The following is an 18,123-nucleotide window of genomic DNA, read 5'->3' on the forward strand; positions in this document are numbered from 1 at the left end:
AGTAGCTACCACCTACCTATTTGTATATACATAGTATCGAAGAAGGAATGATTAATGGCAGAATAAATTATTGATGATGGCATGTTTCGTACGAGAAAGTCCGGAGCAAGTCATGTTTCAAATTTTTTTTTGCAAAGGTGAAAGGATTGAGGGAAAATTCGACCCGTTCCCATTCTAATAAGGTACCATGACTTCCGTTGATTATTAATGCCATGATGCAAGCTATCATTATAGGTACGATGAGATCTTAATTCCCCCAAACGCCAAATGCAGCAATATACCATGTTACCCCTTTTAGTCTATTCCGGTAAGTTATCGCACCCGTATATTGAGATTGTGTTCGTAGTTATTTATCTTTCAAAGTATTGATGTCCTTTCCATAGGAGTGAGGGAATCTCCTCAAAACGCAATAGAGAAATCGTGGTCGTCGTCATCATCCCCGTCCCACTCCACGCCCGAAGACCCTTCGCCATCAGAGAAGAAGTCATCCATACTGTATGGAAACTCTCTCGTTTTCTGATTATCGATTACGATGTCGACAGTGTGGCAAAGTCCCTGGACTGCTAATTCTGGCTGAGGATCGGAAGATGAGCTTTGCTGAGTTTCGGCATCGGATAAGTCTGTGTCATCAAACTCGTCTTCATCAGTATCCGGTTCTCGATAGAGCGGCCTTCCAAGCCCGTGCCGTTGCGATATGTTGTCTCTTCTGGGGCGACGGAGCGAGCCACGCACATGCGCTTCGATTCTATTACTTCTTCGTACAGGAGACTTCGGAGACCTAGATCGCTTCCTCTTGCGTGGTCTAGCAGGATCGTGAGTGCTACTTGTCTGCTCAGGCGCCACCGTATCGCGTGGATCCTCACACTCTCGGAGAAATACTCGTTCAAGCATGTGTCTTAGCTTGTGTCGCAGCTCAGCGCGAGTTTGCCATGGAATATCAAGCGCAGTCTTGATCATCAGCTCACGCAAATTTAGCAAACTCGCAGCATTATCAACAAGCGAGTGAATAAACGTATACACGCTTTCTATGGACCAGCTCCGAATATGTTCGATATCAATGACACGGATACTAGAGGGCCATGTTGGAATCTGGTCGGGGAGAAGGGCGAAGTCATACATGGGATCCGCATCATTGAGTGAGTCATGGTGCCTATAGTAAGACATGTTCATGCGCAGCTCTTGAAGGCTGGGGCAAGCCTCGGCCAAAATTGTTAGGAAGGTAAGATCCAAAGACTGATTATGCATCAGAGCAAGATTGCGGAGGCTGCTGCCATGAGTGATGAGGAACATAGCTAGATTCTCAGCATCAATTTCCCAACAATTAATGAGCTCTAGGTGAGTAAGGCGCGTAGGCAGCAGAGAGAGCAGACGACTTGTCATGATGGTAGATGATTCAAAGACCAAATGTTTCAGGGATTGAAGCTGTGCTATAGCATCTCCAATAGCATCAATGACCTCGTCGTCCTCAGCAGAGGTCTGCATGTTGGCTTGAGGGTCATTGAGCGCCGGCCCGGTAAGCCTGAGCGAAGGGACTTGGAAATTCGTAAAGCTCAGTCGCGTAAGGTGAGCAAATAATGGCATTTGGTGGATTCGACTAATGTCTTTAAAGTCTGTAACATAGCCGCCAAGCAAGCTTCCACTCCACTCCCAGCTCCTCAAGGTAATGGGGAGCAGTGAAAGAGCCTCGGGATCCTCAGCTGGCGGTGAATGGAGGGCAAGGAAAATATCCTCTGAATAGTTCCATCTGACATGCGCATCAAGCTCCCTATAGGGTGGCTGTTCCGCAGGATTAAAAAATATCAATTCCTTAAGACGAGTCAATGGTCGAATGAGCTGAGAAGCTATTACTTGAGATATAACCCGAACATTTAGGTGAAGATACTCGATTTTTCTGCGGTAGTTGAAGAGAGTGTCTGCAGGGGAACGTTCCAGCAATGAAACCAGTCGTTTCGCCTTGGAAGCATGCCGTATCACTGGGTAGCGGTAAATGGCTGTTAATGCCGGCTCTGAGAGTAGCTTGCATGAAGTGGCAGCTTGGAGTAGCCAGTGCGTATTCGCTGCATCTGCGCCACTTTCATTGTGAGCATGGAAGAAAACATCTACCCAAAATTGATAGGGAATTCGCGGATCTGTCCAATTTGGACCGTCGGTTGAGAATATCTGATTGAGGCTCTCTGAAACTGTATGTCGCCGTTTACTTGGGGAACTTGTGGTGGCGACGGGGCGGCTTCTGTTATTAGCTTTGCCTCTAGGGACTGTCTTTGGATTTGATTGCCGGGTCGTCTTCGGGCTTGCTTGATTGCCAGGCCCAGCTGCTATTCGTGTGCTCCGTCTTCGAGATGAGTGCCGGGTAGCCGATGCGGAAACATGGTGAGATTGTAATGGAGAATCCGATGCAGTCGAATCTAACCCTGAGGAATCGGAAGAAGCTTCGCGCGTCCGTCTGGATGTGCGAGATGAATTGGGCCGGGACTGGCGAGCTGGATTTCGTCGGCTGCTATTTTGAGCCAAGGCTCGCTGCCCGGCGCTGCGTGTCAGCGGCATTGCACCACGTCGTTCACGGCGCTAGCTTTGGAGGCTGTAGCGAAGAAATGATATGCATGTAGAAGACACAGCGCTTCTGTGGCCCGGGCGATTCCTTGTGCGACGCCTTGTGAGCTTGTAGTAACACTTCTGCTGGTTGGAGGAATAATGATTCGGGGGGTGGTTGGAGCTGAAAGTATGTGGAAGTAGGAATGAGTAAATATGAGGTAGCGCTGCTTCGAATACTGCAGCGTTGAGATGCTTAAGGTTTACAGGCAGGCGTAGCGGGGCCCAGCTCAGCAGCTCAGCAGCGCAACGTCCTTTGTCATGTGATGAGTACTGTGCAGGTTCTCTGTGCACAGCAATTCGGTGCAGATATACTTGATCAAGACTTCTGCAATAACTTCGATTCTCGATGAGACCTCTATGTATATGACGGGGCTATTGTGTATAGAGAACCTGCACACACAAGGCCATATTCACGCCGAGTGGGTAAGTTGCTTCTCGCAGCGTGATCCTAACGAGAGACCCTTGCAATTATCCACCAACGTCAACTGTGACGTGCCTGCAGCTACGCAGTACTACATGTGCTTTGTACCCAAGGAGGATAAAAGCTTAGATGCGGCTTCGATGGAACTAGACCAAGTCGGGTACGCGTGAAGACTTGCAAATCCCAATGCTACGGAACACATGGGCATTCACTCCTGACACAATAGCTGAGTTGGCATTAAGGTGTTTACTAGTATACCTAGGGTTTTCTTTTCGATACGCTTACTACTGATGCCACGCCAGCACTGGCATCCGCAATAGAGCCTTGCTGCGCTGCTAATACATATCTAAAAAGGCAATCGACATTCTCTAGGCTGTTGTTTGTTTTATTTAGAACAGGCAGTCTTCTGTTCCTGTCACGCACACATGCTCATTGGACCTAGGTATAAGGCGTATTACGGAATGTCGGAACTTGCGTTAGCGCCATGCGACTTGCTTGCATGACAGACTCCGCAGCCTGAGGTCGTTTTCTCTCTGTTTTGGAAACTTTGTTGGTCGGCGCTGCTGACAGGAGAGATCTTCTGCTGGCATCTCCACTTCTTCCTAGTGCCATCGACGGATAGCTAAATTTGGAAGTCAAAAAGATCTTTCGCTTTCCATCACCTCCTTTTCCTTTGTAGTACCTCAGTAGTCGAGAAGGCATTTGCTTGATGCCATCACTCGCTGTAGCCGTGCACCGGACATGCCGACGGCTATGTGCATATGGTGCCCTCATGCTTGTAAGCGTGGCCTGTGTAAGTGCAGGTACATGGCTCCCCATAGCGCTAGCCACCGACTGCTTGGTACCCGCTACCAAGCGCTAGGCCTCTGCTACGGGTTGATGGCTTCAGCGTCGCTTACAGCGAGGTCCGCTGGCGCTAGGCTTTTCCGGGGCCGCGATACAGCCGGGCAGGTCTCATCTACACGCGTCTGCTTGCTTTGTTCGTTCTGTCGCGCTGCCAAAGCCGCTACAGCCTGCTGGCCGCATTCCCAGCTTCTTCATTCCCGTCGCAAACTCTCGCAAACTCTCGCACCGCCTCAATTCACCCTCTCTAGTCTCCCGCCGCTGACTGCATCTTGTTCGGGGGACAATTGATACCTGACTACACCCTGCCGGCGCATTCACATCATCTGCTAGGGTCAATCATTCACACCTTTGATACCCATCTGGGCGTTTCACTGGGTTGCCGCAGCGGCAACGAAGCGTGCGGGTTCAAACTCATAATGCTTTAAGGCTAAGGGATAGCTTCATTCACCGTCGCCGCCAGCACTGTTTGTTTTGCCCGCCTCGTCTCAGCATACGTTGGGCTCATCCGCCGTCTCATAGACCCTTTTTCTCATGATCGGTTTCATCCCGCCATGACGGTGAAAACCAGGTGCCAGCGTCGAGCCCCCTTTCTTCATCGCAACTGGATCAAAGGCACCAGAGCCTTGAAGGACTCTGCAGCTATGGGCAACATAGTATCTTCACCAATTCATAAAGGATCTCATCAAATCGACCATGAAAGGGGCCCGCCGCTGAAAAGGCGACGAGTTTCGACGCCCGACTCGTTTCCTGTGGAACATCTCATTGCTACTCCGCAGTCTTCAGAATCCAAGTCTGCCCTCCGAGTTGAGGTTCTCAAAATCTCTCACAAGGACTCAAAAAAGGTCAGATCCTATCACGGCCAAGCTCACCCCCACGAGGTTACGCACACCAAAGCTAGCTGCAGGATCACCATCTCTGAACTGACTCCTGGCTTCCGCCCCCGAGTCGTTCACTGCCAGAACCAGATTTGCAGCTTGACAACATATAAAAACCCCGCGGGCCCTCACCGCGTCTCTCGCATTGACTTGCCCAAGCCCTTCTACGTCCCCCAGGAGAGCATCCTGGTCAACCGGGTGGATGATGACAAATTCGACTTGGCGGACTCCTACGACATTGTCGTCGAATTAGAGGCTGCCAACGGCGAGAAATGGCCACCGCTGGACTCGACCGATTTCGGCATACCGCCAGTGTCTCCTGATGTCTCTCCTGCCTCCAACAAATCATGGGTCTTGTCGAGCCGCTTTGACAAGATCTTTGGCAGGCTTAAGGGTCCTGTGTCCTTGACTGCGGGATATTCAGAGGATGAACCTCCTTTCTGCACCGATTATGTCATGGATGTTGACCTACGCTGGGCAGCCGGCTACAAAGCGTTAAAGGTCTTGGAGAAGGGATCGATGCCTTGCATCAACGCCATTGATCCTGAGACAGATTTGATGGACGATCTATTTGCTCCATCTTTGAACAGAAGAGCCAATGGCATCAATGGCCACCATGCGGATGAGTTTTCCGTTGAAATTGACGAGGAGGGCCTGGACGGCCCGGAAGGGGCACAAACTCCCTCGAGGTCTTTGAGAACTCGTGAAAAAAACAAGGTGTATAACTTGAAGGTTCTGAGTGACCAAGCTCAGGGCAGAGAGAAAAAACGTCGCGCGCGGGCTAATCATCTCACGGCGGGTGAAGGCCGCGTTAGCTATCTCCTACCTTCAGACCAGCCTGTCTGTCTAGACTATTACCGCTGCGTGACCTGCGGAGCCTATCACCAAACTATGCAGCAACTACAGGCACACCTACAGACTTTCCACCCCGCGTACAACTATGTGCTCGAAACTACGAGTCAGGGGCCGCAGTTCCGAGTCTCTAGTCGATGCGAGGCTATGGCTTCTCCCCTGAAGGAGTATGAGATAAAGACCCCCATTAAGCCCTTCCAACTCGAGACATTTCTTGTTGGTGATCAGTCATGGGTCTCATCTCGGCTTGGGTCGGATACCATTGACGATGTATTCACCTTTGCAAATAACAAGAATTTGTTTGATAGGCTCCCTTCCCAGTCGCCAATAGCCACACAACCAAGATTTGGGCATCGGCGCTTAGGGGGGCACGAAAACGAAAGGATCCTGGTGCCCGATATCAAACAGGCTCTTTTTGATCCCATCAGCAGAGCGCGATTGATACCTGGCCAGGAGGTTCCAAAGAGGATACTCGACAACACATGGCTGATTCAAAAGCACCGCGAAAGCACAAGCGATTTTTCTGATGTTACTCCTGCGGAAAAGGAGTATATCTGGGAGTGGGACGGCTATATCCTTCGCCAGAGCCTTACATCTGCCGCCTATTTTCCCCGAGCTTGGCTGGGTTTCGTTCGAGAGAAGGCATCCTGGCTTGTTGCCGCTGAACAGCGTTTATTGGAGTTTGGCAAACATCTCAGCCTGCTTCGAGTTCGCGATATGCTTGAAGACAATGTCATACGTGAAGCATTCTCTATTATCAACGAAGCGAGAGCGAGATTACAGCGAAATGACAACAATGAAAGTAGTGGCATCCAGGCCGAGGAAGAAGCAAGCCTGAAGCAGTCTCCAAGAGCTACTCAAATCCGCAAAGGCACTAATGGCTGTACTGTCTGCCAGCTGCCCGTACTAGGGCCCAGAATGCTGGTCTGCGCAAACAAGGTAAGTTGTTTTCTTGATCTTCTGCTAACACTTGCCTGTCCTTAAACGCATACTTACGAGAGAAAACGATAGCTCTGCCCTCAAAGGTTGTACCACTCAGACTGCATAAGGGAAGAAGCTGTTGTGCCTGTTGATAAAAAGCAAGGCTGGCTCTGCAATGCGTGCTTCGCGAGCAAATCGACTTAGGAAAAGAAAGCCGAAGATGACACGCAAGAGGAAAAGAAAGCTGAAGATGACACACAAGAAGAATTGGATGTTTCGACTCCAGGTTCTTTGGATGACTCCAAGAGCCCCAACAGCGACTGTGGCAGCACTACGAAGAAAAAATAATGATGATTTGATAAAGAGATATAATGATTACTTACATTGCTTAGCTGGAACTTTAGTTTTCTCGGTGTCCTCTGATTAAAGGGTTCTGAATCACTTGATCTGGGCAGACTACCACTAACCAATTCGAGAAACAGACTTGGTAGAGAGTAGAGGTGTTTTCTGGGATTGATGAGCTGGGTGGTCCAAGTATTACATTGGAAGAATATTCCGCTATCCAGATCTGATGGTGGCTAGAGTTGGCCATGCGTGACACGAGAGAGGAGCGAAAATGTTTAATGGTATCAATGAAGCCTTTAGATTTTACTATACATGAAACTCCTGAACAATTAACAAAAACTCCCGTGTTTCCACATTCCACATTCCGTTTCTTTCTCCATTATTTGACTCAATTAGAGCACAGCAGGAAGTGTCATTCGCTCTGCCGCCGTCATCCTTGTGCCCATTTTCCAACTATTCTCGGCTGTATATGTAATATATGTTTCCCATAGCCGAGATGAGAGAGACAGAGCATATCTCCCGGTCCGCATTAAAATTTATATTTGCTCTCTCGCTTCTTCTCATTGAGCTCCTTCTCAGTACGCTGTCGCTTCCTGCTCTCTTCAGCAATCATCTGGCTCAAGTCCTCGTCATAAGCCCATCTCGCACCAATGCCTTCTTCCTTCTGGCTGGCGTCATATCTGTTCCGTAGCTCGTCTTTGCTGAGGCCGCCTTGCTGGTTCAATGAGTCGACGTCGATGGCCACGTCTATATCGCCAGGCTTCTTCCGCTTCCGTGAATCGTCGTCTGCGCCAAGCACGGGCATACCAGCCGTCGCAGCGCGCTGAGCGGCATTGATATCGTACGCGCGGTCGCTGCCAAAGAAGCCCTCGGCACGGACCTGCCGCTCAGGCACAACTGTGTAGGCAGAGCGGGGGGCAGAGGATTCCTCCGTGTCGAATCCTCGTCGCTCTTTGCGTAGATCCATTTCGCCGGCAATCGATGTTTCGACACCCTGTTGTGAATAGTCGGCATGTACCGTGCTGGCATAGCCGCCTGGTGTCTCGAGTCCGGTGGAAGTCTCGGTGCCGCCAGGAACATCCTCGTCCTCGGATTCTTCTTCTTCCTCCTCTTCCTCCTCTTCTTCAGACTCCTCTTCACGAGGTTGTAACTCTCCCCATAGTGCTCGTTCCACAGAGTCGCCATTATATAGCTGGGGTTGCGCTGCCTGGGCTTGGCCAGTGGCACCATTTGGCGCGGTGAGGCCAAAAACATCACCACCATATAAGGGGCGGTTGAATTCGTCAACCGGCGGCTTACCCCAACCACCAGGATGGAAGCCCCATGATCCGCCAGGAGGCGGCGGCGCGTTCAAGCCTGGTATCTTTAAAGTAGGGTAGGACGGAGGGGTGCCGAATCTTTGTTGGTTAATGAGCCAGGGAGGTGGTGCTCCGGGCGGCATACCAAGCGCTTCTTTCGTGGCATCGCTCAAGTCGCCAGAACGGAAATGCTGGTAGTCAACCTCGGTTTCCTTGCCCTCGTAATACACTTCGCCAAATCGCGTCAGCTCCGGTTTCGTCTGGAACCGGAAGAAAGCATCGTAGAGCTTTTGATAATCAATGTCTAATTTGCCCATCTTTGGCGCGACTCGTTCTCGCTGTTTCTGTTTCAACGTTTGCTCTGCTTGTTTCTCCAACACAGCGTCGCGCATCTCTGCAATACCAGTCTCGGCGATGAATTTAGGTAGCCGGAATGCTGACTTCTCAATTCCCCTCTTTGAAGATAGGTATTCTCGCTTCATTGCCCAGTGAGCCGGTACGGGAACGACGTTTCGCTGTGCCTTGACTTGCACCAAGAGCCGGGGATCCGAAGCTGAGATATCGTGCCATTCGACCACTTCCGGGATGCTGACGAGCGCCTTTAGCTGTGCAACGGTTAGTTTACTTAGCTGCTTCCGCTTCTTCTTTGATAATTTTTGCTGGCCGGATTCCACCTCTTCATCGGGGATGTCGTCATTGTCACCGAAGAAGACGTCTCCTTGGTTTCCAGCATTGGCCTCCTTGGCAATCTGATCCTCCACAAAAGAGACGCCAAATTTGTTGAAAATGTCTCTGTATGCGGCAAACGCAGGGTCATCGCCGAGCAGGTCGTCGTCGAGCAGGTCTTCTCGGATTGGGTCGGTAGCAGCCGCGGAGGGTTTCGCTGAGTCGGTCGCACTTTTGGCATCGGCGCCATTTTCAGGCGGCGGTGATGATGCATCCTTCTTCTCGGCAATTGGCCCATCAGCCTCTTCGGATGGCTGAACCTGCACAAAGGTGAGAAACTGCGAGACGCGTAAATGATGGTGGGTGGAATCTGGATGGAGACGTACTTCTTCTGTCTTGGCCTTCTTCTGCTCTTTCTTCTTCGCCCTCCGCATCTGGTTCTTGGTCATCTTTGGGGCCGCCATGGTGAATTTGAGTTTGGCGAAAGACTGCTGTTGGACTTGGCTGGGTTTGTCGATTGAGTGAGGAGCTGGAAAACAGCGTAGAGACCCGCGAGAGCGACGACGTATTGCTTCGGATCTCTTCCCATGCCGCGGCCAAGCTGGGAGGCGCTCTGCAGAGACAGAGACAGAAACAGCTGTCTCGGTGAATAGGATCGTCTCAGGCAAGCAACGGACGACAGCGAAGATCCAATGCGAGAATTTGGCGGAGACAAAGCATCAAATTGCAGCTATACGCTTCTGCTAGACGCAGCCCCTACCGACTGCCTAGTAGTGGCAACAGCTCTTCAGAAAAAAAAATCCAGCCATTGTGTCTGCCAAGCGCTAGCGCGTGGACGCGGCTATCGGCTGAAGCCCGGCTGATAGCGCCAGGTACCAGGATACCACCGCCAAGAGATTCACCAGCCGGGCGACTCCTTTTGTCTAGCCCGAAGCACTTCTGTGTTGCACCAAATCCGCGCGCTGTCGATCTCCTTTCCACTTTGCAGACGCAGCTTTTTTATTCCCTGCGCTGTTGTCCGGCTTTGCTTCTTTCTTCTCTCCCCGCAAGTTTTGTCCTTTTTATATTTATTTTCTCTTCTTGCCATTTGCCTCGAAGCCGCTGACTGTGCATGGCTCTGTGGTAATGGACCATCTAGCGATCCACCCCTGTCTCTCGTTCTCAGCTCGTATTCCAGATGTCAATTGATGCAACGGCGTAACCCACCACCAGCACCGCCTCTACGTTGAACGTTGGCTTCTCTGATCTTACAACCGTCAACACCCGCCCTCAATTGAAACCGCTCGAGCGCGCGCCCAGAGAAAGAGCCTGACACTCGAAAACGGCCCTCTCCATTCACTTGTTTCGAGCCGGTGGAAATAGAGTCTCTCTCCTCTCTCTACCTTTGCGATTTCGAAAGGCAGCTCGACCCACCGCTGCTGCGTGATGGAAAAGTTTCCGAGCCTTGCGACATCACCAGGTCTGGGCAACGATTCCACCCACGATGGAAACTCCTTAAACTCGCCGTCGATGGCCTTCAATGGCAACAACCTCAGTCCCAATGGCTATCCCGCGAGAAGCGCCTGGTCCTCGTCCGGCCGCACCCATGGCCGCCAAAAGAGCCTCGGCGATGCATTCCGAACGATTCGAGCCAGAAACGGCAGCATGAGCCAAAATGCCCATGAAATTGCCGATGCGCTACGAGCCCCGGTGTCCCCAAAGCTTGTCGTATGTTCATATTCACTCCCCTGCCTTACATATGAATGAAAGACCGAGGAAATTAATCTTCGTCTGTAGGTTCTCTGCTTGATGTGGTACACATCGTCTGCTCTGACGAATACGTCGTCAAAGTCCATTCTCAATGCCTTTAACATGCCTGCAACGCTGACGTTAATTCAATTTGCGTTCGTGTCTTCGCTCTGCATCTTTCTTTCCTGGCTGTCCGGCATCTTCCCCGTCCTTCGCACCAAGATTTCTGCGTTACGATACCCCATCTGTCAACCCAGCAGAGAAGTCATCATGACAACGCTACCCCTGGCCATGTTCCAGATCGGCGGCCACCTCCTCAGCTCGACCGCGACGGCTAAGATACCCGTTTCGCTCGTCCACACGATAAAGGGCCTTTCGCCGCTGTTTACCGTGCTCGCCTATAGACTGATTTACAACATTCGATACCCCACGGCAACGTACCTCTCCTTGGTTCCTTTGACAATAGGAGTCATGCTGGCCTGCTCCAGCGAACGAAGCTACAGTGGCCAACTCCTTGGCGTGTTGGAAGCGCTTCTAGCAACCCTAATCTTTGTAACGCAAAATATATTTTCGAAAAAGTTATTCAACGAAGCCGCGAAAGTCGAGTCCGAGGGCGGCGGGGCTCAATCCAAGAAACTCGACAAGCTCAATCTACTCTGCTACTCGTCTGGCATGGCCTTTGCCCTGACTATGCCGATTTGGTTCTGGTCAGAGGGCATCACTCTTCTGAAGGACTTCCTCCATGATGGCTCAGTAGACCTCAGCGAGCTACCCAATTCTATGGACCATGGCCGCCTGACGCTCGAATTCGTCTTCAACGGCGTCTTCCATTTTGGACAAAACATCATTGCCTTCATCCTCCTCTCCATGGTATCTCCAGTCACATACTCCGTCGCCAGTCTCATCAAGCGTGTTTTTGTTATTGTCATGGCCATCATCTGGTTCAGGAGCCCAACGACCTCTGTCCAGGCAGTGGGCATTGCCCTCACCTTCCTAGGTCTCTATCTCTACGACCGCACTAGCGAAAGCAACAAGGCTGATCGAACCGCACGAATGATGTCCGAGTCGCGGAATGGAACGCCTTTGTTGCCGCTCTCCGAGGCGCCTGCGCAAACGGGTCGCTATCGTGCATCCCCTCAGCTGAGGAACGGTGCGTTCCAATCATGAAAAGACGATTGTTGTCAGCAGCTTCCTCTTCGGCGAAAAGAAAAAAAGAAGTTTAAAGAAAAAATGTTTGGTATTTGGAATGCGAGATTCGATCGATTAATGCAAACTAATGTCCGATTACATGGGACTCTCTTTCTTGGCCAGATAGATAGCGGGGAATGTTTTCTTCCTTTTTAAATACTGTTCCATGTTTGTCATATCTTCATCAAATTGTCTTTTAGAGATTGGGCTGAATCGAAATGCTATGAAATGGGAGAAAGGAAAACCATTTAGACCGTCTTGATAAATTTTCTAAGAGGGAAAAAAGGTGGATATCATTAGGAAGGAAAGTGTATATAGAAAGGGCACTTAATGAAAATGCCCCGGGTGTAAAAATACGAAGCAAACTTGCAAGCTGATCTGCGAGCTCATAACTATGCCACGTGCTGGTCACGCCCTCACCCATAATATGTTTCACTGATGCGGCGTGTTGTTGAGCCATCTAGATATTCATTGGCCTATCTCTATCTACTAAGGATAACATCATGGCTATGTTACTCCGCGGCAGGGCCGAGGTTGATTGAGTATTATGTGATAATACATTATGAATGATCCACACGCACGCTTTGATGACTCCTTGCAACAAAAAATGACAAAAGAAATGAAAACACCAAGTAAAACGTATATCTGTACCGCCAGAACCCCCGATAAACTCCGTTTCACCTATAACAAGGCCGTGGATCCCATAAATTCGTAAATTGAATAACACGCTGCATGAGGTATACGTATTAAGACAAAAGCGGCCTGCTGAGATGTCCTCAGCATAGTCACCGAATGTGTTGTACAACTCCCCCTGGTTCAGAGGAAAGAAAATGAAAAAGAATGGTAAATGGGTTGGGATCGGTAGTTGAAATACGATCCCAAGCCGTGTGAATTTGTTTGTCCCCTTGAAGCAAGATCCAGAAGACAGCAAACTCGGATCGAGCGGCCACGCATGTCTCCTGATGCGGTATGCTTATTCCTCGGGGTATCTGATGTGGCCATCTATGTGGGATCTGACCAACAGGGCAAGGTAGGCAATTCCCAGCCAGTACTTATGCCCGATCAAAACTGCTTCCCAGCAATTACCATCTCATCGTCTTGCTGTTCATCAAATGGATATTTTGCAAGTCGAGATTCGGTAGCGCCATCAGCGTGGCGATTTAGTAATGCCCCGCAGCCTCCATATGCGTGTTTGGCGAGGGGGGGGGGGGGGGGAGATCGGACTACTCGGAAGTGTCCAATGCAAGGGGAGACAAGGGGGGTGAAGAATAGAAAGGAAAAGTTGGAGTGGAACATATGAAATTTTTGGGCGCATTTTGAAGCTCTTTAGAATGAGTGGTTGCTAGTGCTGAAGCTCATCTCTCCGGATTCAACACCTGAGGATGTAGGTGTTGTTCTCCGGCTAGAGCTTTTGCGATTGAAGCCCAGCTTTGCGCCGACTTTCTTCCAGCCTTTATTATGCGCCGCTACGGCACGGTGAAAGCCGCCGGGCGACGTGTTGAAGGTCCATTCCGAGGTGGGCGGTGTAGTAGGGGGCGTCATGGGTTCCGTGACGGGTGAATTGGGATCACTATCAACCGTCAAAACATCCAGATCTGTGCCGCTTGAGGCTGTTCGGTCAGACGATGCCTTGGGCGATCCAAAATGGAAGTCATGATGGCTGTCGGCCATAGGCGCAGCGACTGATTGCAAAAAGGGCACCAAGAGAGAATCATTCATTAATTCGTAGATGATGCGTCCCGCTTCGGCAAGTTCGGAGGGGTGAGGAGGGTTGGGGCCATACGGCACGCGGAGGAGGCAATCTCGGACCTGAGCGGGAATGTTGACCTCGCGAGGGGCGCATGGAACAATGTAGATCTGCATCAGCTTCTCCCACCAGGCGCAGACCTTTTCCCGGTTTTCATCCGAGGCGGTCGCTTCGGAGTAGAACTGATCGTAGAAGGCGGTATAACGCTGGGAATCAAGTGTAAACTCCAGCGTCTCCATGCAATGGTTCTGCGAGAGGTAGGCCATGAAGGCCGTGAGGGTCCATGGCGGAGGGGCGGTATCGAGAAGGATCTCGTTGAGGGTCGGAGGGTGACCCGTCATGGTGTTTCGGGGAGATGATGCTTCGGACGAGGAGGCGAAGCTGGTCGGTCGTGAGTATGGTGTAAGTGATGCTTCATTGAAGTCCTCGAACGCAGACAAGGGCCGTGGCTGGTGTCTTGTTGGGTTCGTGAAGACGACTCCGAGAGTTTGCTGTCTTATCCTGGGTTTGACCATGCTATGCTGTTACACCAGGTAGCCTCTTTTGCAGTGTATGATCCCAATAGACTTTTGGCAAGAGCACTCGGAGTAGGCCCTTACCAAAAGAACTCTAGGGGGAGACAGCAATTATAACGGCGACGTAGCAAAGTGTATGATGCGATGCTGAGATGCTGAGAAGCTGAGAAGGGGAGACTCGGTGTGAGAGAGGGGACGTGGAGACAGCCAATCAAGCCAATGGCCGTGTATCGTGGTTGAGCATCCGGGAACGATGCAACTGATAAGTAATAAAGTGAGTCCCAGGCCCGAGTCTTAACAAATGCTGGAGCTTGGCCGGATGAAAGCGGAGTAGCAGCAACTCTGATGAACCCAGGCCAACTCTATTAATATGGTCACGTAATGCGTCAGGGTCCACAAGGGGGGCGAGCAAAGGCGCAGAAACAGGACAGAAGCACAGGTGGATGGATGGCCTCTAGTGCTGTACCTTGTACTGTACGGTACATGAACTGGGGCCGGATGCTGAATCGAGCAGATCAAGGCTCGAAAAGGTAGGTCGGTCGTGATATAGAGAGAGAAAGAGGAGAGAGAAGAGGACAAGAAGACGTATAGATGTCTAATACTGGAAATGTCGTGATTATGAAGCGAGGAATGGCTCGACTCGACGAGAGTGAAGGAGCGACGGCGGTGAGGACGGGATCGTCTGTCTTGTGGCGTGCAGAGATTCAGAAGCACCTTGGCCAAGGACGCGAAGTATCCGGAAGCAGGGCAGAACAAGAATGGACGAGTGGCGGAAGATACATTCTTTTGTACGGACACATGCAGCGAATGGTACATCCCACCAGGGTGGATGAGGTGGCGGGGGCAGGAGGCACAGATGCACAGGCAGGTGGGGCAGCACAGGCGACTTCCCTAGTAGCTTCCTTGGCTGCGAGCTAAATCAGCATCGAAGGCCTATCGGGGATCGGGAGGCGTGGTTCTGTGGCTCTTTCTTTTTTTTCTCCGCCCCTTCTATTTGTTCCAGCTGAGCTTGGGAGGCGAAAAACAGAGCGCGAAAAAAAAAAAAAAAAATCAAATACTGCTACTGCTACCACTACCGGGCCATACGTAGCATCGGCATCGCCTAGTCGCATTTTTTTTTCTCCCGAATAATTTCTCCGTAGATCACTTATTAGCGACGGACATTAAAAGAGGGAAAAAAACAAGGAGGCAGAAGAGAGGAGAATCTACAAGGAGTAGGCACGTAAACAAGTTCCTGAATCAGTGCCGCTTGCAGCATACGACCGAAAGCCGTCTTTAACCCTCTCACAGCTGCACGAAAGCGGAGGAAAAGCACAACCGCGATGGAGATCTCTTCCCAAAGCTGGCCAGGAAGGCAGGCACGAGGCATGTACATGTACCCGGACGGAGCTCTTGCTCTGGCGTACCGGTACTGCCAGTCGCTCAATTGGCCCGGCAGCATGGGCGGTATCTCGCAGTAGAATTCGCCGGGTGCTAGTCCCAGTGCAGGTAGTAGTAGTACCAGTACCAGTGATGCTAAAAAGGACTGCCGTGCCTCGGGACTAGTGTGTGGCATTCCTCGAAAATCTGGTGATCATCGCCCATTCAGTGGTCAGTTTTTTTCCTCCCGTTCGATCTAGGCATCTTCAGCGAAGAAAAGAGTGGGCAGTGCCGAGGGAGAACACGATGGTTACGAGGAAGAAAAAAAGGAAAAAGAGGCGACAGCCCCAGATAAAAAAGGGCCTAACGAAAAGAGTGGCCGGAGAGTCCTGCGGGGTACTTGACCGGTACTTGCAGACCGCTGGCAAAGTGCGGGCGCTCCCTCAGCAAGATGCGCTGCGCTCTCGTATAGGTAGGTAGTCATGTGGCTCCCAGCCCAAAAAGCCTGCGAGGGGGCAATACATTCAGGTTGGCCGCACGGTGCCCTCGGCGTTGGCGGCTGCCGTGCCACCAGAGACACACTAGAAGCCCGCTGGAAGCTGGGCCAGCCGGCCAAACAGCGTCGCCAGCTCCCGCCGACCTGGTAGACGTTGCACCGCCAGTACCGGGCCTAGCAGCGCGGCGCACGGCGCACTGTGCGCATCGCTGCTGGATGCAGGCAGTGACTGGCCGCTAGAAAGCCACTAGAAGGGAGCCTCAGCACGCCGGTGATCCCTGCTTGTCGCTCCCTGGACCAAGGCCAAGGGCGCGCGGGTCCCCGCCTGCAGAGCGCGTCACCCGACATGATTGGGTGGCTTGTGGCTGTGCCGACTCGTCACACTGGCAGCTCTGGCATCTGGGAGGGGCGCTTGAATCGTGCCATGACGATTTGACAAAGCCGCCGCCGCCATGTCATAACGATGCAACATGCCGCTAGCAGCGCCAGCACAGACCCGGCCTGCTGGGCTGGCGCGGTGCATTTTTAGCACTCCAGGGCTCTGTTGCCGTCCCAGTTACTCAACATCTTACCGCTGACCTGTACTTGGCCAGAGACACATGGACGCATCACATAGGCCAGTTGCGCGAAGCGAGAGGCCAGATTGGATTCTACCCAGGTATACAAAGGCACAGCATCCCTTGCATCGCTAGGTTAGGCGTTGGCAGTGTGCACATATGTGTCTTTGTCTCTCTCTCCGTCTCTTCTTTGTCACTGTCTCTACTTCATGCTGCCACGTAGGCAGACAGGCAAACCTGCAACTCGTAGCACAGGCCATCTTCTCCCCTCCGCTCCGTGGGTCATCGCACCAGAGGAAACAGGGAAGCAACAGAAGAAGAGAAAAAGACCCTGACCTGAACACGAACGGCACAACTTGGATCCCTTTTTTGCTCCAGCGGCCAGCCCGTCCGAAACCCAGGCCAGGCCTGTCGCACCGCCATAACATGCTCGCGCCTGTGCGAATGCGAAGACTACACCGCTCAATGTTGGACGAAACATATACCTGGCTTGTTTCTGCTGGATGAAGCGCTCACTGCTCACTTTCTTCCTAGGCTTACGCCTCTGTTTTCCATCTCGCCACGCCTGATGCCAAATGCCGGTGTGTTTATGGCACCTACCTACAGTAGCTACTGTAATTAGTTCATAACCTGTCACAATAAGCAGCGGAAGAAGACGGGATGCCGTGATTGATACCGTGAGCCGTCAACTGCCAGTAGTAAGTACTTGTAGCTGCAGAGGACAGGAAGCAGCAATAGCAGCGGCATTCTTCCAGTATAGCGCTGACTGAGCCCTAACGTGCGGCATGCCATGGCCGATCCTGCTCCCCTAATCGTAATTGTAATTGTTCACATCTGCCGCAAACTACATACTTGTACATGACACATGCACACCTACCTTATACACAAATAGTAGTTTTGATAGCCTCTCTATTTCGGCGTTTCGCAATGTGTCAAGCTGCACCATCTTCTGGGTGCAGATCTCAGCCAGTAGCGGCATAAGCCATGATTGCTGGTTTAGGAAACACGATTTGACTCTAGCTTTAGACTGCAAGGTTCAATTTTGGTCCGACTTCGTGAATTTGTCAACAATATGAGACAATCATGTAGCTATTCATCGCACTAGCTCGCTGGCCTTGATCCATGAAAATGACTCTGGTATAACTAGATGGACTTGATTGTACATGAAGGAACGTTGCACGACTGCACAGTCCAAAATGTCTCAAAATCCATCAGATCCTTGTACTTGTCCCAATTGACCCACTCAAGCGAAGATCTCATAGCCGTGCACAAGAATAGACCGTGAAAGAAAATGGAACATCTCACAAGGATAAAAAGGAATCTCGATTACTTGAATGCCCTGTTAGGTGTATGTATAAAGTATGTATGCCGTAGCTCTTGATTCCGAGAGCCGCAACAAGATCAGACAAGCCACTCTCTTACTGACAGCCTTGAATCTGATATCAAGAAGAACAAACACACATGAACTCTCTCGAGATAAAAATGGCAAGCAGGCATCTTAGATAACAGATCAAATCTCTGAATAATAAAGAAGACTATAACAACGACAACAACAACAACAACAGCTCGAGGAAGAAGCAGGGTGGTTGTCAAATTGATGGAGCCGTCATACTCGAACAAAGCCACCGGCCTAATGGTAACCCGTCCAGATCAAATGCAACCAACCACCTGGATCGATCATCCTACTCGATCGAAGCCACCATGCCTGATCGCGGCC

General features: G+C 51.1%; 5 protein-coding genes across 5 annotated transcripts; 2 read left to right on the top strand and 3 right to left on the bottom strand.

Moving 5' to 3' along the window:
* Window positions 1-399: 399 nt before the first annotated feature.
* On the bottom strand, window positions 400-2,544 carry TGAM01_v210029 (hypothetical protein; the record flags this gene model as incomplete). The annotated part of the gene is made up of 1 exon (XM_018808804.1): window positions 400-2,544. The coding sequence occupies one exon, from the start codon at window positions 2,542-2,544 to the stop codon at window positions 400-402; it is 2,145 nt and encodes a 714-aa protein (XP_018658013.1).
* Window positions 2,545-4,410: 1,866 nt separating this feature from the next.
* On the top strand, window positions 4,411-6,855 carry TGAM01_v210030 (hypothetical protein; the record flags this gene model as incomplete). Its single annotated transcript, XM_018808803.1, has 2 exons — window positions 4,411-6,525; window positions 6,712-6,855. The coding sequence occupies 2 exons, from the start codon at window positions 4,411-4,413 to the stop codon at window positions 6,853-6,855; spliced, it is 2,259 nt and encodes a 752-aa protein (XP_018658012.1).
* A 526-nt stretch (window positions 6,856-7,381) lies between these two features.
* TGAM01_v210031 (hypothetical protein) lies at window positions 7,382-9,280 on the bottom strand (the record flags this gene model as incomplete). The annotated part of the gene is made up of 1 exon (XM_018808802.1): window positions 7,382-9,280. The coding sequence occupies one exon, from the start codon at window positions 9,278-9,280 to the stop codon at window positions 7,382-7,384; it is 1,899 nt and encodes a 632-aa protein (XP_018658011.1).
* Window positions 9,281-10,241: 961 nt separating this feature from the next.
* Window positions 10,242-11,711, top strand: TGAM01_v210032 (hypothetical protein; the record flags this gene model as incomplete). Its single annotated transcript, XM_018808801.2, has 2 exons — window positions 10,242-10,523; window positions 10,593-11,711. The coding sequence occupies 2 exons, from the start codon at window positions 10,242-10,244 to the stop codon at window positions 11,709-11,711; spliced, it is 1,401 nt and encodes a 466-aa protein (XP_018658010.2).
* A 1,347-nt stretch (window positions 11,712-13,058) lies between these two features.
* On the bottom strand, window positions 13,059-13,994 carry TGAM01_v210033 (hypothetical protein; the record flags this gene model as incomplete). Its single annotated transcript, XM_018808800.1, has 1 exon — window positions 13,059-13,994. One exon carries the CDS (start codon window positions 13,992-13,994, stop codon window positions 13,059-13,061), a length of 936 nt encoding a protein of 311 aa, XP_018658009.1.
* Window positions 13,995-18,123: the final 4,129 nt, after the last annotated feature.

Source organism: Trichoderma gamsii (assembly GCF_001481775.2).
Source record: "Trichoderma gamsii strain T6085 chromosome Unknown Scaffold_55.2, whole genome shotgun sequence".
Taxonomy (NCBI): domain Eukaryota; kingdom Fungi; phylum Ascomycota; class Sordariomycetes; order Hypocreales; family Hypocreaceae; genus Trichoderma; species Trichoderma gamsii.